This window comes from Tympanuchus pallidicinctus, unplaced genomic scaffold (assembly GCF_026119805.1).
Source record: "Tympanuchus pallidicinctus isolate F22 unplaced genomic scaffold, pur_lepc_1.0 scaffold12, whole genome shotgun sequence".
Taxonomy (NCBI): Eukaryota; Metazoa; Chordata; class Aves; order Galliformes; family Phasianidae; genus Tympanuchus; species Tympanuchus pallidicinctus.
The window spans coordinates 14,300,359-14,325,495 of NW_026294637.1; the positions used below are offsets into that span (position 1 = coordinate 14,300,359).

Here is a 25,137-nt window from a genome sequence, read left to right on the forward strand (position 1 = left end):
GCAGAATGCCACAAAATGCTCTTGTAGGCAGAAATACAAGTATGTAAACATTGCCATAATGTTACTGTTTAATCCTGTTCCTTTTCTGAGACCTCGTTTATTTCTGTGGTACTGTGGCATTGAGAGAAGAAATTAGTGTACACTGAACTGCAGTCTGTTAAGTGACCTGTAAGTATAACACAGTTGCATGGGTACTGTGATCTGCAGAGCTGGGTGCTCACGATGAGTTGGTGGTGATCTGCCTACTACTATTGAACAAGCAAAAGGCAGAACGTTCATGAAGTGTCAAGTGTGAAAGTTAGTGTGTTATACTTGTGATCCTGGTGGGAAACTGAAGTGGGCATTGGACCTTACTGTGCGCTTAAGGAGCAACCTAGAGAGACTGCATTATAGGTTTCGTGTAGTTCTTCCCTTTAAACTTCCTTAGTTCCAAAGTTAGTGATAGGTATAATGATCAGAAATTTCATGTCTGTTAAGTTCTGCTTCCTGAATCCACCCCCCCCCCCCCCCCCCCTCTTGACCAAGAGCACAGGAAGTTCAGATGTGACATATAAAGGTGGGAAGTATCTAACAAGTGAGCCAACTCTTCTGTTACTGTTCAATATGAATAAAAATGGTCATTTTGAGTGCAAATTCCTATTTGTGATACTATACAGTTATTACAGCTTTTCACTGTATGCTGTATGGTGAAGTCTGATCTTTGTTTTCTCTCTCTCCTTAGAGTGCAACAATGGAAGAAACAGCTATATGGGAACAACACACGGTGACTCTTCACAGGGTAAGCTAATACAATTGGTTGTGTGTGCCTAACTCAGGATGCTGGTAGGCTTTGAAAACAATAGGAAAAAGCCAGATGTCAGGAAGTGAAAGAAAAGGAAACTGTCCTATCCCTTTGTTTAAATTTAGAAGTGTTGTAAAAGCTGTGTGATAGTAGTTCTATTTCATCTGTTTGTTTCAGTTTAAATTTCTAAGATGAGCCTGCCTACAAATGCTTCTGCACATAACTGAAAGTAGTTAGAACCCAAAGGGTTCATGCATTAAAGACTGTACAGAAACCATACTCATTGTTTTACATTTTGAGTTGCAAGGGCTTAAAGCAGTGTGGTTGAATACAACTAAATGTATTCAAAACTGTCTAATTTGATTAACATTTCTTTTAAATCAGTGTTGAAAATGGTGATTAGATAATAGAAATATGCACTTCAGACAAAATGTGTAGTAGGGATCAGTGAATGGAGACAATTTCTACCTTTGTACTTTTTTCTTATTTGAGCTACTCTTAAAGTGAACCAGTTTCTGGTGTAGCTATCAGAAAGCCATACAAGAGAAGCAATTAGTAAGTAAGTAAAAATGATAACACAGCACTACTTTTCTAGGTGACTCTTCAAGTTTACTACGCTTTACAGCCCAGAAAGTTTTTTAACAAATGTTGTTTTTTCTGAAAGTAATTGCCCCTTTTATTTTCTTCTGCAAGCTGTGCAGTCATACTGTGAAACTTTTTAAATGTGACTTTTTTTCTTTTTTTTTTTTTCTTTTTTTTTTTTGATCTTACTGTTGGTTAAAATAGTGCTGGTGTTATTTAGAAATGAAAAATCCTATAGCAGTACAAAACTGGGTGGTAGATTTAATGGTAGCTTGGTTTTTCTGGAAAGAGATCTTATTCTGATTAATCTAAGTGATAACTTTAATGAAACATGAAAGTGAGTTCAATCAGTGTACAAAGGAATAATGCAACGCTGTGGTAGGTTTTATCTGGCAAATGTTAAACAAATAGAAAGTTAGAATTTATTCTCGGCACTATGAAGAGCTTTTCAGGGTATTTGCTTATTTGCTAAACTTCAGACTTTCCTGTGACATTCTTATAATGCTAGGTTATCAAGAACATAAAGTTATTTCTGCTTAGTTGTAAGAGAAGAAATGCTACCAAATTTGTTGCATTCTCACATGCAGAAGTTAGCAGAATTGGAATAGTCTCAAAACAACACTTTAGAGTGGTTGTGGAGTATTTCTGTGCAAATTCATCTGTTGCCCTCTGCTGAGCTACAGAACTGGCTGGAGACAGTCCATTGTCTGCCATGTAATGCATTTGAAGAGCTGAACTTGCTTTCTTTTAAAAGAGATGCTGAAAAGTCAGTGTGATTTTTATTTAGGCTTAGCTGAGGGCGGTGAGCTGCAACTATTGGACTGGCACTAAACCTCTGAACTTATAGAATAGCACCAACTTAAGCATCGCAGTATTGGCTTCCTGTGTGCTTTTTTTTGTTTGTTTGTTTTGTGGTGTTATTATTTTTGGTATGCCTGCAAAGGTCTTTTACCTTGTAGTTCATTTGGTCAGTATTTGCCCTGGAACTGAAGGTAGATAAATGGAAGGTAGACAATGGAAAAACCTGGTTGAGAATATAACTTTACTAAGTCCCCTTGGAAGAGGCAGAGAAATACAGAGATGTCAGCACAGTGGTGAGCAGATCTTTGGTACCTTTTTGCCCGTGCCCAAAGAAAGCCTCTGCAATGTGGCTGCTTCTTCAATTCAATTAGCTGCTGTTCAACTTTTTTAAAATAAAAACTTACTAGAAGGGATGGCCTCTGCTATAATTGCCAGCTTTGAAAACAGAAAGAAAATTCAAGTGGCTTAAGCAATATGTATGTGTGTGTTAGCAAAGTTACGTAGAATGTTCTTGACTTTGTATTTTCATGTTCTAAGAGCCATTTTTGTTCTGTTGGTATTTCCAGCTCTGACAGATTTCTGTTTTAAACCTGTACTGTTCTCTGGTATAACTCCATTGCTGCTGTCTGTATTGGAGTTGTATTCCTTTAACTCTTCTTGTGCTCTGTAAGGGTAGACAAAACGTAAACACAAAAATCAATTTCAGTAGTAACCAAAGGTATTTCAGAAGTGTTACATACCTTGAAAGGATACAGGGTGTTTGTTTTTTTTTGGTTTGTTTTTTTTTTTTTTTTTTTTTTTTTTTTAGGGGGTTGTTTTGGTTGGTAATGGGCCTTTAAGAAGGGGTTATGATGCTGGATAGTCTTTGGAGGATGAGACTTAGAAAGGAGAAGGGAGTGTTTTATGGAGGAAATTCTTGCTGAAGAATGAGCCTTTTCTCACCTCCTCTTGCAGGGTTTTTTCTATTACCTTTGCTTTCAAGAGGTGTCATTACAAATTAGGGACAGAGTGCTCTTAATCCCAGTGGTTGCAGTATATGTATGTCAGTTCAGGTGCTTTGCCGCAGTTCAGACATGAGATGTTTAATTTTAAACTACTCTTGATCCATCTGTTTCAGATATCTTACAGAGCCTATAACAGCATAAAGGAGATCTGACTACATGGCACTTAGTGAATTCCAGCACTACTGTCAAAAGATATACTACAAAACTCTTTAAGGGAGAAAAAGCAGCTTGAACTTAAAAACCAATTTTGTTTCCTTCCATTTCTTTACTACGCTTGTAACTTTGTGGGCTGTTATATGGCTCTTAAGAGACTAAGCCAGGCTCAGATTCAGTTAAAGCTTTCCAGTAGCTGCAGTTTCTTTTACTGAGAGATTTATATTTTTATATTCTTAACTGTGATTCTGAGGAAGGACTGTGCACTTCATGTTTGAAGTGGAATTGAAGTATTGAAGTATTAGATGAGTTTCTTAACCCAGTAAAATAGAAATCATGTGTGTACACTCCTTTCTGCTTCTCCCATGCAGCCTTATTGTGGGAGCGGAGCAGCACAGCCCTTCCTTGTGTTGCTGTTATGTCATCTGATGGGAGTTTGTGAAGTGTTACAAGTAAATAAAAGGCAGCATAAGCAAGATGCGTGTTTGTATCTTATAACCCATAGTGATCATCCAGTTATTTCCCTCCACAAATTTGGAGATTTTTCTTTAAGAACTAGGTTCAGTTTTACAGCTCTGAGTGCGGTTCAGTTTGTCGCTCTAGGTTGATGTTAGGCAGTGGGATAAAATGAGAAGCAGTAGGCAAAAGGTTATGGGAAGCTTTATTTATTTGAGCTTGTCCATTTTCAAAAATTCAGTTTTTGTGTTTCCCAATGTGGGTTGTTTCTTAAGCCTTCATTTTCATATTGTCAGACAGCTTTTCTCAGAGTGGTACTCCTTTTTTTGACTACTTCCAGCATATGAGACTGCATTGTTTCAGGCTTGATGAGAAGGACATTGTAACAGCAAAGCATGAAACTTGTCCTTTTGCTTTTGTTGATTTGGTTTGCGGATCTCCTCTAACAAAAACAGAATGATAAGTGACAGGATAGGCTTACAGTGAGTTTCTGAATTCAAGTGATGATTGTATTTCTTTTCATGAGTGGAGAAATATTTTTTTTTTTTGTATGTGTCTTTATGGTTTAAGGAAGGGTAGACCTTCATTTAAATGAAGTTGGATATAAATGTCTTCATCTCTCTTCTGCCTCCCTCTTCCCACCCAAGTACAGTGCAAACTGAGTTCTATTTCTTATGGTATTGGAAAACTGGAAGAAGGAACAGTAGCATGAGGAAGGGGAGAAATGTTTCCTTTGCAAATGTTACTGTTTTGGAAAGTTCCTTGTTGCGTGTTTTTATAGGCTGTTATATATGTTTGCTTTGAGAACTATTTAAAATTGAATTAAAAACCTGACCTGCAGTTCTGGTCCTAAGTGATCATTATGAGCCTTTATCCTGCCCTCCTGCATGGCACAGGGTTTCACTTAGCGATTCTTGAATCTCAGCCATAACTTCTGGTTGATCTGGCTGGAATGTGTTTGAAAGGATGTTCAGCCTTCCTTGAAGGAAGTTAAGTATGCGTAAAAAGAAAGCTGTAAGGTATGCCCCTACACAATTATTAAATAACCTTATTTTAAAAGTGTATTTTTTACTCTAATTTTTTAATAGCTTTCTTTGTGGCTTGCATAGCATTGCATGGTTTGTTAATCCTTCTTCCAAAAAGCTGTATTTCTCTCCGTGTTTTACGCAGTAAATTGTTACCATCTGAGTAACATTAAGTAAAATTGGTTCTCTTGTTGTGTTACAGGCCCCTGGATTTGGATTTGGTATTGCAATATCTGGAGGAAGAGATAATCCTCACTTTCAGAGTGGTGAGACCTCAATAGTTATTTCTGATGTGCTGAAAGGAGGCCCAGCAGAAGGACTGCTACAGTAAGTGCCTAAATACAGCTGCATTCTAATTTGAGGCATTTGTGTTTTGGTGGTTGCTTAACGTCCTAATTGTTTGGCTCTCAAGATATCAATAACTCTTTATATAGTAGGTCTATTCTATGTGCTATTTGTTCAGGGAAGCTCAGCCGTTGTTATTTTTTCCTTAATCAAGTATTTAAAATCCACATTTTCATATTTTTTTTCTTTCAGAGAAAATGACCGTGTTGCGATGGTTAATGGAGTTTCAATGGATAATGTTGAGCATGCATTTGCTGTTCAGCAGCTGAGGAAAAGTGGGAAGAATGCCAAAATTGTAAGTGAATGTCCACAGACTTAAGGATGCTTAAATTCAGAAGTTACAGAGCAGAATTGAAATGGCTTAATTTCTGCTGATATACATACAGATACATACATGATGCGGAGTACTTGCGTAATACCTACCTGAAAGATGCTTCAGGTTTAAGGGATGATAATGACATGGTTATCACATGAGTCACCCAAAATGTTCTCTCTTAAAGTATGAACAATCATTTGGTTTGCTAACCAAACAATCGTGTTTGGTTAGCATGGCAACAAATAGTAAAGATTCTTTTTCTTTGTAGTAAAGTTATCCTCAGGTTGCCAAAAGTTCAATTCTTGGCTTTGTTTAATATTTCTTTTCTTTACCAAGTGCTCTTTTATCAAGTCTTTCACTGGCACTGTATGCTAAAGATCCTTACCTACTACTCATGCACAAATGTAGTTCTTAGTCTCAGCAAATGCCGTGCCAAAGTAAAGTATAATTACCTTAATTCCTATAATTTTGTAGGCTTATTCAAAGTGCCTGGCTGGCTTTTGAACTTAGCAAAACAGAACAGATGATCACTAGAGGGTAGTAAACTGTTTTTCTCTAGAAGTTTGAGTACTTTTTTTTTACATTATGGAAAAAGTAGAAATCACGTTTGACTTCTTAATTTAGGAAAATGGGCTTTAGGGACTTGTAGAAAAACTTCAGTGCTGGCAGATTTCAAGTGCTCTAGTGTGCTTTAGCAAGATTGCACAAAATTGTGCCATGTCTTACACTTGTGGGTTTAGCAATTATTTAAAGCTTAGGAAAAAAAAAAAAACGTTATCGTGAGCTGTGCAGGTTTTGGAACCTAAGCATGTGTTGTAGTGTTCAGTATTTGTATGTTGCTTGATCATAGACATAAGTCTTTTCTATACCTATCTGAAGAAAATCAATGGCAGAACTTCTGTGTATCTTTATTTGGTAGGGAATGAAATCCTGGAGACAGTCGGGTTTTATTCTGGAAACTGCCATCTGTGTTAGTGCAAACTGACTTTGAACTTTTATCAGGAATGTTCCCTTGTTTCTGTGGCCTACATAAACAACTTTAATATTGGCAGGCTTCAAAGGTAAAGAGAGTTACAGTCAGTAACACGCTTGAGTATACAATAGATTACATGTTAGTAAAAAAGTTTTTAGCAGTGCCAGTGACTGACTGGTGGGTTTAAGGAAAAAGAGGGCATTAAAATATGCAATGCTATGGCAACAGAATCGTGCTGCAAAGGCTGTCACAGAATCACAGAATGGCCCGGGTTGGAAGGGATCTCAAGGATCATGAATCTCCAACGCCACATGCAGGGCCACCAACCTCCCCATTTAATATTAGACCAGGCTGCCCAGGGCCCCATCCAACCTGGCCTTGAACACCTCCAGGGATGGGGCATCCACAGCCTCTCTGGGCAGCCTGTTCCAACACCTCAGCACTCTCATAGTAAAGAACTTCCCCCTGACATCCAACCTAAATCTTCCCTCTCTGAACTTAAAACCATTTCCCCTTGTCCTGCTGTTATCTACTCTTTCAAAGAGTTGATTCCCCTCATTTGTAGGCTCCTGTCATTACTACCCTTTTTCCTCCTAATGTAGAGGAAAATAACTAATGTATTTCAGTAGATGACTAAATCAACTGTTTTTCTTGTTTCATTGTTTGGTGTTCTTTTTTTTTTAAAAGGAAAGAGTTTCTAGTAATCTGTATTGATGTTTCTCCTCTATTAGCTGGATAGAATTTTATGACAAGAATGCAGGAGCTCAGAGCATTCACAAGTATTTTCTTTTGAATTTAACTTCTGTTGTTTAGTACACTGTTTGCATTAAGCAGCATGGAATCTGTTACACCTGAAAGGCAAATCCTGTAAATCAGTTTTGGAGCTGGGCTTCTTACTTGGCTCTAAAATCACTTGCTCTCCAAAAAAGGAATTCTTGAGCTGTGATTTTTTTCTTCAGTTTTTTTTATCCTGCAATAAGGTGTATAGACCAGAGTTTTAAGGGTTTATTTACACCAAACTAGGTCTGTGTGATCCTGGATACAAAACAGTGAAAGGTCTTACTTGGAGTTCGTTGGTAATCATCTTCCATCATGGGCTCACTGCTTCTTTTTTTCCAGACTATAACAGGTTCTCAAGAGACCTTGTTAGAGAGTTTGTTCTAAGGCTTATGTCTCCGTAGTGATAATCTTGCCTCATGCCCATTTCTTTGCATCAGTATTCTTCAGTAGACTTAGCTGGTAATGTTCTTCTGTAGATTTAGGCTGTATGTGTAGCATCATAGAATATCCTGAATTAGAAGGAACCCACAGGGATTATTGTGTCTAACTCCTTGCTCCACGTAGGACTACACAGATGTGAAGGCCTGTGTTTGAAAGCAGTATCTGAGCTCTTTGAACTTTGGCAGCTTGCTGCTGTGACCACTGCCCTGGGCGGCCTGTTTCTGGGCCTGTCACACTATGGTGAAGAACTCTTTCTGTTGTATACTCTGCGATCATCTCCTGATGCATCTCCATGCCATTGAGAGCCAACTTTCTAAGCTCATCTATCTTGTAGCCATTACTGGGCTTTGCACATTAACTAACAGACCTCACCTTCACAGAATAGTCTGGATCTATAGCTAGTAATGGCAGGATGGGATGTCTGGAAAATGTCTGTTTTGTAACTGTTACATAGACCTGTTCTGGTAAAGGTTGACTAGACATCCTATGCTTCATTTATATGCCAGGTGTCATGATTATCACTTTGATTCTTCAGGTCTTGTGTAACTTTCCCCTTGGGTAAAGGATTCCCTTTGTCATGAACTTGCAATGATCCAACAGTGATCAAGGAATGAGTGATCAAAAGGGATTTTCACCAGTCTCACTGGGTTAGCAGTCAACATACAAAATATTCCTTCCCTGGTAGATCCTCAAATAGTTTTCAAGAAGTTTATTTTAATAAACAGAAATTTATGTATAAAGGTTTCCAATAACATACTGGAAGTGTTTTCTCTACCCTCATCTAGCTTGTCCATTACAATAGGGAAACTATTTGTGTAAGTGATGAGTTGAAATGGAGATGGATGAAAGCTAAAAGCAGTAGTTGGTTTTGGCCTTTTTGGGAAGGAGCTTGCATCATGTATTTAATTGCTGTTGTGAAAGAGAAACTAATTTAATTTTAGCATTAATTTCATTTTGACATCGAAGCTATGGGTAAAGAATCATTAACAATTCCTTAGTATTCTCTAAATTTAATGAAGTAGAGGCCTGTTGAATCTGTTCCATAGCTGCTGATTATCACTTGAGGAAAACTCACAGCCCATCTTTATTGCTAAAAGGTTTTCTGTTCCTAGAAGCGCAACAGAAACCCACTGGTAAAGATAAAACCACACACACTTAAAACGAACAAGAACAGCTTGTGTATCAATACAACTAAGTGGTACATGAGACGTGATTAAAATACAGCCAAAGCTATTAGCTATTGGTTTGTTGTAGACTATCCGAAGAATGAAGAAAATTCAGATTCCAGTAGCTCGACAGGAACCTGAGCCAGTGTCTGAAAATGAGGATGATAGCTATGATGAAGAGATACGGGATCCAAGGTCCAGCCGTGGTGCTTCCAGTGCCAACAGAAGGCATGAGAAGAGCTGGGTACGAGACCGAAGTGCAAGCAGAGAAAGAAGCTTATCACCAAGATCTGACAGAAGATCAGTTACTTCCAGTCAGCCTGCAAAACCTACCAAAGTAACGTTGGTGAAATCAAGGAAGAATGAAGGTAACATGCACAGAATTCTAAAAATAGGCAAAGATCCTAGCAATAAAGGCCAACTACATCAATCAGTGTTGTGGTAAAGGCTTTGTGAACTTCATGAAGGGAGTTGTTTCAGTTCATTGCCAGTTTTACAAGTAGCTAGTTAAAGAACTGAAAATTGCTGTTGTGTTTCCAGTGGTATTTTTCATGTTCCAATGTATGTGAGCTTAATCAGGGATGAGTATTTTGTAAATAAATCCCATTTATATGTCTGACATGTGATAGTGGCTACATACTTTATATATATTTCAGCTAAGTCTTCCTTGTTCCTCCTCTTTGAAAGAAGGAAAAATTGTTTGGTAGTATATATACTGAGCTACTAAAAACCAGAAATGAGTACAGACATAGCTGGAAGAGGAGTTCTGTAACAGTAAATACATGGAGAAATTCCACTGTAGGCTTTCACGTAGTATGTGCACTCTTCTGTTTGTGTTTTTAGTTTAACTCTTACTCTTTACAGCGCTGTAAATCTTGAGATCTTTGGACTTCCTTTTTTTTTTTTTAAATTACAATCATCATTTTTTCTTTCTTTTTTTTAATTTTCTTTTGTTCTGAAGAATATGGTCTACGGTTGGCAAGCCACATATTTGTGAAAGAAATATCACAGGATAGCCTTGCAGCAAGAGATGGCAATATTCAGGAAGGAGATGTTGTTCTGAAGGTACAGTAAATTGTGGTGGTGGTTGTCCAAAGGAAAAAATCTTTGATGTAATCTTTTGTAGAACCAACTTTCTCTTTATGTTCTAATTATTGTTAGTAACGTGAGTAAATAACTTATTTTAAGGATCAATAAATCTAACTCTCCTACTAAGTCATAAAGCATGTTTTTTTGTTGAGTATTATTCCACAGGACTGACTTGGTCAAGCAATGCTTATGTAACAAAAGAACCTCACTTCAAATGCATAATTAAAAATAAAGTGCTTGGAGTGGTATGAGATTCTGGACCTAGATGCATACTTACATCATATAGTGCCGTGCAGTTGAGCAACACTGAACCTCACCTTCAGGTTAAATGTGATTTTTATTACGAAGGAAAAAAAAGTTGAGATTCACAGCAACTTTTATCTAAGAATAAATAAATAAAATTGTTAGTAATATTCTTGCAACAAATGGTGCAGAAGAACATGCTATTCCTTACTCTGCTGTTAGTTCAAAAAAGCATTTTCTGGGGGAAGAAAGCTTATAATTACTGAGTGGTAGAGGTTTTGTATTTGAAAGATGAGGAAATTTTTTTTTTGTTATTCTATTTTGGATAAAACCTATTGCTGTAGTATTCTGAGTAAACTGTGGCAATTTGAAAAATCTCTGGATGTTTCAAAATATTATCAGACAGAAATACACAGCATTTTCTGGAGGTTTGCTGTTTTTCAGTAAGCTTCTATTTGCGTTCTTTTTACTGTTCCAGATCAATGGCACAGTGACAGAAAATATGTCCTTAGCAGATGCAAAAACACTAATAGAAAGGTCCAAAGGGAAGTTGAAGATGGTGGTTCAACGAGATGAACGAGCTACGCTGTTGAATGTCCCTGATCTTTCTGACAGTATTCATTCTGCTAATGCTTCGGAAAGAGATGGTGAGTATAAACTTAATTTCCAAAGGCGAGGAATTCCCTGTGTTACGAAGATATGAAATACTTCAGTGGGGTGAGAGGAGGGTGGGAAGGCTGATAGTAGGATTGTCAGGCGGGTAAATTCCTTTGAATGTGATTTGAAATCTGTACCTTCAAAAAATATATGGAGAGAAAATTACAACTCCTTTTCTTGCAATTGTTTTTGCAGGAATATCGTTTTTAGTTGTTTTTGAAATAATAGATTTATAACATCTTCATTTTAAAAAAAGAAACAAAGCAAAACAAAAAAAACAACCTCTGCAAAAGCTTGTTTCCATTTGAGCAGGTCATGCCACCATTTTAATTACAGTCATTTCATAGAAAAACAACTTTTATTTAACAGACATCTCAGAAATTCAGTCGCTGGCATCAGATCATTCCAACCGATCACATGACAGGCCCCGCCGCAGTCGTTCACGATCTCCTGACCAGAGGTCAGAGCCTTCAGACCATTCCAGACATTCTCCACAGCAGCCCAGCAACGGCAGGTGATGGCAGCATTGTATTTTTAAATCAACTATTTAAAGTGACATTTAAGCTGTAGGAGTGCTTGGGTTTGTACATCAACTGGTGTGATGCACAATTATGGTAGCAGTAATGTGGACTTCTTTCTCTTGAGGTGTAACTGATTGTGATCCAAATTTTGTGAGGCTTTGGGGAAATGGTACCTTAAACTTCTCTTTTGCCCCTTAAAAAAAAAATATATATATATATACACACACACACACATATATATACTGGAACATGATTATTGTAAATGGTCTTTCAAGTTTAAAATGATTGAAGAATATGCAAGTGTATTTTACTTCACAAAAAAAATGAGCTGCAGCAATCTTAATAGAGCCGACTAGCAGCACAGTTCTAATTGGTTGTCCATCTGGTTAAATTGGAAATCTGCGTTGTTTTGTTTAATTTTCTTTGCTACCTTTCTGTAGAAGTTACTAAATCTTTCTAAGTAAGTTTAATTCCTGCAAAGTAAGGAGGCTTTTTTCAGCAGATGTAATTTGGGAATATAGTTTTAAAAATTTGAGTTGGTATTGGGGCATTCGAATGGTAACTCTGAAGTAAGTCAGTCTAATTTTATATGAACTCAGAGATGAGTGACCTATTGTATGTTTTAGAATATTTTCTTCTGCCTATTCTTCTGAAATGTTACTATTGACAACAAATCTGTCTTGTTTTTTTTTTTTAATTTGTGCTGCATTGTTTTGGAAATTGGTACTCTAATTAGCAATAGAAAGTTTAAAAAAAAAAAAAAAGAAAAATAGGATTTTAAACAAATTTGGTTTTTATGGTGTGAGGACTTCACCATTAGTGCTTCCAGCTGACAGAACAAAAACTGTTACAGATTTCAAATTCAGAGCTGCTAGCTGTTTGATAAAACTAAGATAGACCCAATTGCTTATTAATTTTTTTTTTTTGCCAAAGGGGGAGTGCTTCAAGACTTTTAATATCTTCTAGGGCTTAATGAATCTGCAAGATGGCTCTTACATGCATGCATACCTATTTGCATACATTGTTGAGAGAGACCACAAGGCAGGAAGGTCTGTTTTCAAGTAAGAGCTCTGTGCAAGTGAAAAACGCTTAACAGCAGGATTCCAGACTCAGGGATGCCATGATTCTTCATTTGTTTTAGAAGTGCATACTTCATAGCTCAGTAAAGTATCCATGAGAGCTAAAACAGCTGGAATGCAAGGAGGGCTAGCTCAATAGTTATCACCTATCTTCTTGTTGCAAAGTTCATTTTAGCTGTGACCTAACAGTTCAAATGAAGTACGAATACAAATTTCTGCTTATTCTAGAGTTATTATTCTAGAGTGGCTTAGCTGCTGTTAGTAATTAGTAGAATCCCATTATTTAGAAGAATGCAAGTTCAGCCATACGTTTTTCTATCTTGTGCTAGATGGATTGAATTCCTGCTTCCATAGGCAAGAACAACACAATGAACGTAGAGTCCCTTGTCCTTTTGTGATAATTTTCTCCCTGTGGTGTCCCAGAAAAAAATGCAAGTGAGCTCTTACTTTGTTTTCCTTTCTTTATGTTTAAATAAATAAATCTACCCACTCAAATATTCTTTTAGTAAGAGATTATAGCTCCACGACCTTGGTTTTGTTGAAGGCACTGTGGGAAATTTGTATCCTCTTTGTCATATGATACTTGGCTGTCTGAGAATGTCATGAAGGGAAACGTGTTGCTGTTTGTTATTGAGATGTTCAGGTTTGGAAACTATTTTTCTGAGTCCTTCGAAGGAAAGGAAGATTGGATTAAAGCATAAAATCAACATTTAGGAATATTCTGTTGAATAGTTCCTTTATGTCAACAGAATTGATTTTGTGGTTTTGTAGTTTTGACTTCCTCCTCAATGTACTGTTGGAGCAGGAGACACCTTAACATTTTTTGATTATAAAGGCTCCTGTAAGAGATGAAGCTTGTATTTCTCAACATGCTTTTCTAATGCAATGTGAAGGTGGCTGACAGATGGAGGAAAAAATCCATCAAAACTGAACTATGACTTATTCTTGTGTTAGGGCTTTCCTCCTCTGTTACAGTGGCTGATGTGGATGGTCACTTCCTCCCTACTGACTGTGCTGTCCAAGAATTGAATCCTTCCTTAGAAGGAACTTCAAAGTTAACTGTGAATGCTTCTGTTATCTGCTTTATGAACAGGAGCTACCTCAGCATGGATTGGCTTCCTGTTGGACATATCCCTTTTGAGATCAGAAAATCTGTTGGGCCCTGAACCGCATAAAGAACATGCTAGAAGCAGCCGCTTCTTGCAGTGTTTATTTGTGCAAGTTCAGATTTGTGGTAGCACTGTATTTGCAACTGTGCTTCATTGTTAAAAATATGGTGGAAAAATTAGAGGGAGAAAGCTTGAGAATAAGCTGAGGAAGGAAAGGTGAAAAAAAAAAAAATCAAAATCAAGAAGGATGTTAAAATGTATTGAACATAATTAGCCTTTATTTAGAAATTGTGCTGTTATGCCAAGTGTTTGTGTGTTGATGAGGAGAGAAATTCTGTAGGAATCCTCTCAGTCCTTTCACACAGGCTTAACTGCAGACTGACACTTCTTTCTTTAAGTGCATTAGACCACTGACATATGCCAGTACATTTGTTTCAGTATTGCTTCAGTGCCTGGTTTGATCTTGACTGTAGTCCATATTTCAGTATTTTTTACAGCAGTTTTCCTGTATGTAGAAATTTTATAACAATTGCTACTTGTACATGGTGTTAAATATCATTTGTAGTTTTCTTTAGTCCAGAGGAAGCTCAGAGATGTCGCGGGGTTTTTTGTTTGTTTTAAAGTGATAGAACATGGACCAGTTGTACTTTACTTTTTCCACTTATGGAGAATTGCAAATTATCCACTGTCAAGTTTTGAAAAGGATTCAGAAAATGGTGCATTCTGATGTAAAGCAATTGGGTTCCGTGGTGATCCAGTCAAAGCTCAGGTCTTTACAGATTTAGCAGCATTATCGCATGTAAGAACCATCAAACTCAGAACTGGCTTTTAATAAGTGTAATGGTTTCCAAACTTGACAGAAGCATGGAGAGATGTCTGCTTGTGGATGAGCAACTAGGTCTAGATTAGTTTCAGTTGTAGCTTTAGGTTGACTTTTACTAGTTGTTCCATGTTGAAGGGGCTTAAACAAACACCAGCAACAACGGAAACTATAAATACAGACAAATGTTGGTAGTTGTGGAGACTTGGAGAACTTTTAATCAGCTGATAAGGAATTAGGTACTGAGTAAAATATAAGGTAGGATTATCTCCTGGCTTTGAGGAGGAGCTCTGAGTTTTAACAGCGAAGTATAGTTTTAGAAGACAGATTTAACTTTGAAGAACTATTTAGGTAAAATGCATCTTATACATAGCACTTCAGGGAACATGGGATAACTTTGTAAAGTACATTAAGAACTGTGCTCCCTAGGCTGGAGAGTACTTTGGGGAAGTACCATATATATTCTATTCCATATATCCTTTCTTACCTGTCTAGTCTTACTGTTGCAGATTACAGGTTGTTGAACTAGTTAAGGTTTTGGTGAGATGTGTGCTAAGCAGTGGCATTTATAGCAGGGATAAGAGCTGCATTAAAACTAGTGGTTTGGGACTGTGTGAAGATGAAAAGTAAAATAACCTTTGTTTTTGTCTGTAACTCCAGCATTTTTTTTCACTTTATTGTCAAAGAAAAACAGAATTATTATTTTGAAATACTTGTTTCTATTTAGTGTTAGGAGATGCAAAGAAACAGGTAGGAAAGGTTCATGGCAAAATCAACTCATTAGTGCCCAAAAAATCTTAAATCTGGGGGAAGGGAATTAGTTGTAGCTTACTGTCTGTATAAGACACTTATGCATTTAAATGTATGTTAGCGTCTGGTTTCAGTGACCCAGGCTGTAGGGAAAAAAAAATACTGCTTTTCATAACAATGAAGATAAGGAAGAGAAAGTAGAAAAATCAGTGTTTGTTTCATTTTGCTAGACCTGATGGTCAAACCAAAATTATTTTGACATCATTTTTATCAACTCCGAAAGTGCCAGAAGAATTTCTAAGAAAAAAGCCCACTGTGTTCATCAAATATTTATAAGCTTGTTGATTATAGTGGAAAGATGTTTATGTCTTTCCAGAACATTGTAATGATTACAAGTTTGGTGATTGTTTTCTATTTTATTTTAGTTGACTTCAGGCAGAATTGTGGAAGTCTGGCAGAAGAAAGTTGAGAAGGGTCTTAGTATGTCTGAAGCTGAGATTTGTTTCTGATGTTTCAAACTTCATGTTCCTTCATGAAAGCATGTTCTGCTTGTCTTTAGATAGTTACTGTTTCTTTTATTGTTTCATCCAAACCTTGAGATGAACTGTTTATTTTTGTTTTCCTCAGTCCTACTTAACTCTTGAGGTAGTGGTTCTGGTTAAATAGCCTTTCTCTGTGTAATAGATTTTTTAATACGTTTGTACTTAATGAAAACTGTGACTCATTATTGCCCAGTAGCACCATCTACTGTTAGTAGTGACAGACTTGACTTCTCTCTTCCTGTCAGACAGGAGGTATGATGTCCTCTAGTAAGTTGTTGCTAGTTGGTGTCAGTGTCCTCTCAGATACTACTTATGCTTGCTTACGCATCAACTCTCACTAATTCAATAGATGTGTAGGGTGTATTTTCTCTGGAATTAAGGCCATTCTTTTCAATTTTTCCAACTGCTAATTAATACTCTGCTTTTACCCTGTTAAATTATTTCACTTCCAACAGCTGATGGTGTAACGGTGCGTGCTGCAAGCTGCAGTGTTCTGTTTAGTTTTGTTATGGTCCAGCTGGTAGCAAAGTAACCTCTCTATAACAACATACTACAATATCTGATCTTTTGAGCTAAAGGAATAGAAATTACCTTACTTGAGATTTAGATATTTCCTTCATTTAAGGAATGAAAAATTTTTCTCTTTGTGCTATTAGTGTATGTGGGAAATGCATAAGAGGCCTGTTGTCTTTTTTCTAAAATATGACAGATGACTTAGTGTATGAGAAGCACTTCTTTTGCTTGCAAGTATGATAGGTATGTAATAGCCCCATCTATGTGAGAAGTCAGAGGTAAGTTTGTGTACTGTTTTTTTTCTCTGCAAGGCTCTACCAAGAGCCACAACAGCAGCACCTGTATTCCAGGGGAGCTGCCACATGAAGAAGCAGATAGATTAGTGTGAAACCTGGGGTGAAGTCTGAAAATCCATGACCTTTGCAAGGAGAGGAAAAAAAAGGATTATAATTGGTCTTCTCCCCATCTTTCCTTTGCTTCTTATGTTCTTCTACAGCCCGTTTGTACGACTTGTTTGCTTGAAGCAGGATGCAGTAAAGACAGTAGTCTGTTTTACCATGTCACTCCTTTTTCAGAACAACCTTATGTAGACATTTACTATGTTGTTGACATAAGGTTAAGGACAAAAGGCTCAGATTTTGAAATGGTAAAAATACCAACACCATAATAGCCATAAGAGTAGGAGATCAAAATGTTGTAATTAGTAATTACTTATCCTAGCAGTTCAAGGTCAGAGAAATAATTCTGTATGCAGAGTGAAATCTCTTTTTCTAATATAGTCTTCGAAGCAGAGAAGATGAAAGAGTAACTAAACCAGGAGCCGTCTCTACACCTGTAAAGAATGCAGATGATATTTCTAAAACTATGGAAGAGGTGGCAGTTGAAAGAACCGAAAAACAAACACCACCACTCCCAGGTAAAAATGTTAAATGTGTTAATTCAGCATGGTGCTGAGAATGGATGATCAGCAGAGATTTTTTTGCTCTTATATAGCTGTGAAATAATTATTGAAGTCTTAAAACAGAACAAGTTGTAACTATTACTTAGGCCTGTTTGTATTTCAGAGTTTTGGTCATGAAAACTGCAATTGAGGGATCTGCCCACTCTGTGGGCTCAAACTTCAGTGCTTAAAGCTATAACTGGATGTTTTAGTCACAGATGTTTTTTGTCATTTTCTCTAGAAGAAGGTTACAATAGATCTCTGTCAAGCAATAGTCTGGTTCTTCTAGGTTATTATTAGCAGAGTATATTTGATTAATGGTGAAGGTAAGCTCTTTCGAAACTACTATTCCCAAACAAAACTTAAAACACCTTGAAATGTGTTCTTCCTGTAGCATTCAACTATAGTCATGGACTAATTTAGGCAGAGCTGCCCTTGAAAGGCTGTAGAACGAGGAAAAGCACATTTGAGCATGAAAATCTTTGACAACTTAAGGGATGAAGAATGAGACTATTGCATGTAGTGTTCAGTTACTCAGTGAAGAATTGAAGGAGTTGTGATATTGATAGGCTCTGAAAGATTTTGAACAGGAATACTGTGGGTTTTCTGATGCACTGGCCTTTAACAAGACTGTCATCAGTGATAGTCCTTTGCAGTAGTGTTATTAAAAGGTGCAAGTTATGTCTTTGTTTACCAAGATAGAAAAAGGATACTGTAGCAAGTGAGATTTAAAATATTGGTTCAGTATTTCTATAATACAATGAAAAATAATTGGCATAATACAGAATCAGTCAGGATAGGACTGCAAAGATTTTTCTCATTTGAAAGTAACATTATTGGTTTGAGGGACTGCCAAATGCATAATAGGCACTGTGAGGTTGTCATTTTGGTTAGTGGGGAAAAAGAAGTGTGCTATTCCTGGATGAGTGGGGAGAGACACATGGAGAAAATCAATTTGTATGGGAGGTGGTGGCTGAAAAAGTCATAGGCCAGTACATGAAGATAATACATACTTTTTCTGCAGATAAAATTAACTTTGTTATAATGTATGGTCTGAAATAAAAAGGTGTAATACAGGGCCTGATTCTCTAGTAGCCTCAGAGAAAGCTCTAGAGAAATGAGGAGGCTCTTTGAAAGACTATAATAAAAACACGATCAGAAAAGTAAGTTGGTGGGTTCTGTGACTGCTTCTTAGACTTAAGGGCAAGAAGTGTGTCATGACTGAGTCAAGGAGGGAACAGAAGGTATTTCTTGAGAGCAGTCATTAAAGGCTTAGGTCACTAAAGGCTTAAAGAAAAAATGCTATGCTATTGTACAGTAAAGACAAAAAATTGCAGTAGAAGAAGTATATTATCAAATTGTCTGAAATTCTCTATTTCAAGCTGGTCTACTTGGTGATTTGAAAAGAAGGTGATTTGATAGCTAGACTAAGCAGAAAGGAGCATTAGCCTAGTTTCAAGATAGTGTAGTTGGAAGTTGGCTTCTTTCAAGTGCATCAAGATAATGCTTTAATTACAAATTCTTGTAACATGTGCAACCATATAGCAGATAATAGACAGTAATAATGTCCACTGCTGGAGGATGATTGCAGTGTTATTTTCCTCTCAGTAGTTTCAGGGTATCCATGCAGCAGAGTCGTAAGTATTTATCTTTAAGAGCAACTGCACCACAGTACGCATTGGAATTTGCTGTCCTCGAGTTGTGCACCAGTAGTTCTAGTGTTTGAAGTACTTTTGTTTCATAAATCAAAGAATTCTTTAATGGGGGAAATCACAGAATTGCAGGGGCTGGAAGGGACCTCAAGAGATAGAGCCCAAACCTCCCTGCTAAAGCAGATACCCTACAGTAGGTCACAGAGGTAGGTGTCCAGACAGGTCTTCAATACCTTCATGGAAGAAGACTCCTCAACCCCTCTGGACAACCTGTTCTAATGTACTTACGGAGAAGTTCTTCCATATATTTGTATGCAACCTCTCCTTTTCCTATCACCACTGAGAAGAGCCTAACCTCACCCATTTGCCTCTCATCTGCCTTTAGACAGAAACATTTATCAGATACCCCTTCAGCTGTCTTTTCCTCAGGCTGAACAGACCTCCCTCAACAGACCTTGAGGAAAGGTTACTCAGCCTTTCCTCAAATAGGAAATGCTCCAAGTCCTTTACCATCTTTGTGGCTCTCTGCTGGACTCCTTTCAGGAGATCCCTGTCTTTTTTGAGCTGGGGTGCCCAGCACATAGTACTGTTAAATGTGGAAAATTATGTTAGACATATCTAAGTGTGCCTGACTTGGAGGAAGGAGTAAGGCTGAAAATGGGCTTGAGACAGCATAAAACCTGTTAGTTCTTGCAGTTTTACAAAGTTGATGAAGCCCTGCTTTGAATGACAAGGTTTCTTGTTGCAAGTTCCCAAAATTAAGTTTCTAGCATAAAGTGGGTTGGTGGGTAGAGGAAGACCACTGAAGGAGATCTGAAGTTAAGCTTTGTTTTCTCTTCTTTAAATGCCCAAATGGACATTCAATGTCTTCTATATTTTAATAGAACCAAAGCCAGTATATGCACAAGGAGGTCAGCCAGATGTGGATTTACCAGTCAGTCCGTCTGATGGTCCTTTACCCAATTCAACCCATGAAGATGGAATGCTTCGGTAATGTAACCCTAAATTCTATTTGAGTCTTATTGCCTAGGCCTTTAGCAAGACAATATTTCTTCCAAGTTAATGAATAACATTTATAAATGGCCTGGCGTGAGGTCCAGCACGCTGTTTGGATGCCTCTGTTCAAAAACAGCGGAATGAGAATTGCAGAAAAATCTTCTACTTTTGTAATTATTGGAGGCCAATTAGAATAATCACAGAAATGTGCAGTCCTTGTATGCAAATGAGTCTAATTCAACTGAATCTCCTTCATGGACATCAGTGTACATGAGAGTAGATTCTATTTCAGGTAAGTTCATCTTCCTTAAAGAACCAGAACAAATCTCTGTACTAGCACAGTTCTTCCAAAGGGACAAAAGCTTTGGGAAGAGAGTGTCAAAATGCCTCACTTAAAACTCTATATTAACGTAAGATAAACTTTGCTATACTAGTAAAGTAAGTTGTTGGCTTTTTTGTTATTTCTAAGTGCTGCAGATGAGTCTGTATCATGGTATAGTTGATAAGCAATTGATGGTAGTCAGTATAATATCCTCTAGTTGAAACAGCAGGCAAATTTTTGCATGTCAACAGTCTCAATTACTCAAACACTTTATGTATATAATATACACACGTATACACATATACACAATTCTAAGTGGAACATATTCTTAATCTCTAGGCCAAGCATGAAACTGGTAAAATTCAGAAAAGGAGATAGTGTGGGCCTGCGGCTCGCTGGTGGCAATGATGTTGGCATATTTGTAGCTGGTGTTCTGGAGGACAGCCCTGCGGCAAAAGAAGGATTAGAGGAAGGAGACCAAATTCTCAGGGTATGTTGAATATAATAGCATGAGTGTTCTATCCTACTAAGTGGATTTTATTTCTTTAGTGAATGTTTATTAGATGACTTGGCAGCAGAATTTCCTTCTACTGTTGCTGGGAAAGTTTCTAAGTCTCATGTTCAATCTCTGAGACTAAACTCAGTTCAAAGAAAATGCCTCTAATTGTTGGGACCCACTAGATCCTCAAGTAGGCTTCTGTGTATTACAGTTAATATTACTGATGTTTATAGATGCTCTATAGTATTGATCTAAAGAAGTGAAAATGAGCAGCTGTCTCATGTTCCAGAGGTTACCAAACAAGTTCTCAAACAGTAGTATTTCTTAGAGCTGTGTCTTCTTGAGATCCGTGTCCTTGGTTTGCATATATATTAAGCTGAGTAAACAACCTCAGCAATAAACTAATTCAGTTTACCTGTTATGTAGCTGCGTGTCTATTAAATGATGTATGCTAAATCAAACTGATTACTTCATTGATGCTAGGTTAATAACGTAGACTTCACAAATATCATCAGAGAAGAAGCTGTCCTTTTTTTGCTTGATCTCCCTAAAGGCGAAGAAGTAACCATTTTGGCACAGAAGAAGAAAGATGGTAAGTATATCAGAGACAGTGTGGTGGATGATTGGAATCGGATTAAAAAAAAAAGTTAAGAAAAGGCAAATTGGCTAGCAGGAGATTAGCATCTTACATAGGCTATTAAAAGTTCTTTTGGCTTTGGAATAGTTTATTTTACTGCTTCAAATGGACTAAAGGTTGATATGGTAGTGATTTTTTTTCTTAAATAAGGATAAAAACCAACAAGGAAACAAAACAAAAACCCCAAAAGGAAACTACAACAGGTTTTTTGTTGTTGTTGTTTTTTTTAAAACCAGCATTTAATGAAATTGTTGGCAATAAATGTTGGGGGGGGGGGAGGAGGGCAGGAGAGAATCAGTTTTATGATATTCTGTTGAAAATGGGTACTTACCAGTTTCTTTCCCAGTGAGATTCTTTCCTTCTAGGGGAAGTGGATTCGGTTTATACTGAATTCAGCTATAGTATGTCAAATCTCTCAGCAGAAGTTGAATTTGTTTGTAGAGTTCTTTGTAATAGTTCTATAGCTTAAAACAGAAGCTCTGAGTCATTAAGGTTTTCTTAAGTAATATTTAAAACAAGGAGAATTAAGTGAAGATGAAACACTGCTTTAAGTCCTTTTTGCAAGCACTGCAATTCACTGGGACAAGTATAACAGCAATTTTTTCTTTTTTTAGTTTATCGTCGCATTGTTGAGTCTGATGTAGGGGATTCTTTCTATATCAGAACTCATTTTGAGTACGAAAAGGAATCTCCTTATGGACTGAGCTTCAACAAAGGTGAAGTGTTTCGAGTTGTGGACACTCTGTATAATGGCAAACTGGGTTCATGGCTGGCAATTCGAATTGGCAAGAATCATAAGGAGGTTGAAAGAGGTATCATACCTAACAAAAACAGGTACGATTTTACAGTATTTATACTGCTGTTTCAAAGCTACAGTTTTTAATTATGCATCTGTATAACTTGCTGGATCTGATGGACATCAGTCTGTAGAACACGTTCATTGGTTGGGAAAAAGTGCCTGTTAAAACAGAAAACAAATTGATGTTGGATAGTTAGTCCATGATTTTATTTCAACTTTTGTACATCCACAGGAAAAAGAAACAGCTGTAACATAGAACTTACTTTTGAATGCAAGACTCAAAGCTAGATAAAGCTCTAGAAATCTGATGTTGACCTGTGTTTTTCATTCTTAAGTTTTCTAAGACAGAAGCAAGGAAAACTTGATTCAGCAGATAGTAGGCAAGCATGAGAAGCTGGCTTCTTTCATAACTTGTTGGGTTTTGCTGTTGTCTTAGAGCTGAACAGCTAGCTAGTGTGCAGTACACGCTTCCAAAGACAGCAGGAGGAGATCGAGCGGATTTCTGGAGATTCCGAGGTTTGCGTAGCTCAAAAAGAAATCTCCGGAAAAGTAGAGAAGATCTTTCTGCTCAGCCTGTTCAGACAAAGTTCCCTGCCTATGAAAGAGTTGTTCTTCGGGAAGGTATGGTTTTATTCTTAAATATTTACTGTAGCAGGCTAGCAAGTTGTGGAGTTTGCTTTGTATTCCTCTGTGTATTTCAAAGTATGTTGCATTTGTTTTAAGCGATCTGTTTTTTTTCCTTCCTAATCTAGCTGGGTTTCTCAGACCTGTGACCATTTTTGGTCCAATAGCTGATGTTGCACGGGAGAAACTAGCCAGAGAAGAACCAGATATCTTTCAAATTGCAAGTAAGTGTGAGAGAGTGTTTTCATGCAGCTATGAAATTGCCAGAATTCTTTTCCTAGTTTGTTCCTCTGTTGTTAAACACATTAATAACTAAAGTGATAAAATGTTAACAATATTAAGTAACAGACATTATATAAAGCTTTCTCACTGGTTAATTGATGATGATTCTCTGTAGGCAAAAGTAATGTTTGTTCTATTTGTGGCCTTCTCAAATTAAATTTTAATTCAGTACATTATTTAACTCCTAAGTGCTTCTGTAAAGGTGTTGGGATTTTTGTGGCCCAATGGGTGGGTAGCTGTTTCTTGTATTTTAAAGCTAGAGGAGTGTTCTCAACCTGAATTTATGCTGAGTGATAAAATAGTTCAGTCTGTTTTAGTATGGAAATGCAGAGTATGTTGTAGACTTACAAGAGATTTTTACTGTGTCCTCTCTACCAGAAAGTGAACCAAGAGATGCTGGTACTGACCAACGTAGTTCTGGCATTATTCGTCTTCATACGATAAAACAGATAATTGATAGAGTAAGTCTTTTTACTGCCACTGTATGTCTAAGCCAAGAGGAAAACTGGTTCATTAAATAAAATGTTGATGTTTTAAAGATACAAGTACAACCAAAGCTTTCTCATCTTCTGTTGATTAACGTGAAAAATAAATTCCAGCTTCATAACTGCAATCTAAAAGGCGTTCTAGGCTTTATTCCAAGAGTGTTGTTCCCTCTCCTTCGCAGCTGTTCTAAGTTTCATCCTGTTTTGCTTACAGCCACAGCATGTCCCCTACCCCTCCTGATTATAAATAAATAATCTCACAATTTTCTGCAGAAGGTAGAGGGAAGAGTCTTTCATTCTTGCTTCCTTACTATCATGAGAACCTCTGATCTTAGCACATAATTTGAGGCTGCACTTCTCCCCTATTAGTTTATAACTTAAAAACCAGCTGTAAACCTTTCCGATTGCTAAACAGGAACTGTTTCAGCAGCGGAGTGGGGTTACTGTGTTCTGTGTACTTGATATGAATCTTGCAGTGGTTGAAAACTGTTGAAGTTCTTGGATGCAGAGATTTTTTTTGAAGGGGAAAGCGGGTGGTGATCTTATGTTCGACTCCCTCCTTTTTTCTTAGTCAGAAATCTTTGCATGTTTTTTTAGTTCAGTGCTTTTTTGTAGATTCTGCTTATTTCAGGGAGGTAAGGGAGCTGAATATTAAAAATATAAATTGAAATAATTGTAGAACTAACTGCATAAGTGAAAGGTGTGCCCATGCAGCCTGGTACTTGAGGTGGTCTGGTTATTCAAACAGAAAATAATTTAAGTTAGTCCTTTGTATTAATAAACTCTGTAAAAGTAATACAAAATAAACTTGTAGAAAAAAAATGAGTGCTTCACTTCCTTCTCTCTGCTCTTTATCATAACAGGACAAACATGCTTTATTAGATGTCACTCCTAATGCAGTGGACCGTCTGAATTATGCACAGTGGTATCCTATTGTAGTGTTTCTGAACCCTGATTCTAAGCAGGGTGTGAAGACTATGAGAATGAGGCTGTGCCCAGAATCACGAAAAAGTGCCAGGAAGCTGTACGAAAGAGCTCACAAGCTACGCAAAAATAATCACCACCTCTTTACAAGTAAGCAATTAAAAGGCAATACTAATTAATCCATGATAATTTAGAGAGAAGTGTGATGAGTAACTTGTCCCCAGACTTCAGCAGGATTTTTTTTACATAGTAGTACAAAAATTGCTACCTACACCTTGCCCTTAATGCTGGGTGACTGGATGTCATTTTTTCTTGAAATTAAGCCAATTTTGAGAATTACAGTACGCAGTGATTAATAACTTATTAATGCACTAGCATTGCAATTAATAGTGGACATAATTGTACTTTATATGTTTAGTTTGCATATTCATGATTTTTCATCTGTTTCTTTTTCCTCTGGCTTTTTTCTCTTGCTTCTCTTCCTTTAGAAGAGTACAGATGCATCTCTTAGCTTGTTTTCCATTAGCTGTTTATCAGGCTCTCCTTTTCTTCCATGGCATTTTTTCCTTCTCTTACTATGACCTGATGCCTATCTTCTGGTTGCTTGCCTTATTCTTCTATCCTAGTTCACACAGGCTTGCTTATGACTCCAAGAGTGGGAAGCTGACAGAACAAATGTGCGTGCTTCTACAAATACAGTCAAGTAGTTGTGAACTTGTTGAGGCTTCCCTATTCAAATACAAACAGTTCCTTGGTGTGTGAATTGTTTATGCCCATAACTGAACAAATGTGAAGTTATTTGAAACATCAAAATGATATTACAAAAGAAAT

The 25,137-nt window shown here is 37.1% G+C and overlaps 1 protein-coding gene across 9 annotated transcripts in view; it reads left to right on the forward strand.

Annotated features, from left to right (window-relative positions):
- TJP1 (tight junction protein 1) overlaps window positions 1-25,137 on the forward strand; it is a 159,085-nt gene that overhangs the window by 114,089 nt on the left and 19,859 nt on the right. For all 9 annotated transcript variants that reach the window (XM_052672278.1, XM_052672280.1, XM_052672279.1 and 6 more), the window contains 16 exons: window positions 722-778; window positions 5,005-5,129; window positions 5,340-5,442; window positions 8,912-9,191; window positions 9,785-9,888; window positions 10,634-10,802; window positions 11,182-11,326; window positions 16,926-17,062; window positions 19,623-19,728; window positions 20,396-20,546; window positions 21,039-21,147; window positions 21,807-22,026; window positions 22,428-22,612; window positions 22,744-22,839; window positions 23,276-23,358; window positions 24,246-24,456. In XM_052672278.1, coding sequence (XP_052528238.1) covers window positions 722-778; window positions 5,005-5,129; window positions 5,340-5,442; window positions 8,912-9,191; window positions 9,785-9,888; window positions 10,634-10,802; window positions 11,182-11,326; window positions 16,926-17,062; window positions 19,623-19,728; window positions 20,396-20,546; window positions 21,039-21,147; window positions 21,807-22,026; window positions 22,428-22,612; window positions 22,744-22,839; window positions 23,276-23,358; window positions 24,246-24,456 — 2,281 coding nt within the window. The remainder of the gene's footprint in view (window positions 1-721; window positions 779-5,004; window positions 5,130-5,339; window positions 5,443-8,911; window positions 9,192-9,784; window positions 9,889-10,633; window positions 10,803-11,181; window positions 11,327-16,925; window positions 17,063-19,622; window positions 19,729-20,395; window positions 20,547-21,038; window positions 21,148-21,806; window positions 22,027-22,427; window positions 22,613-22,743; window positions 22,840-23,275; window positions 23,359-24,245; window positions 24,457-25,137) is intronic.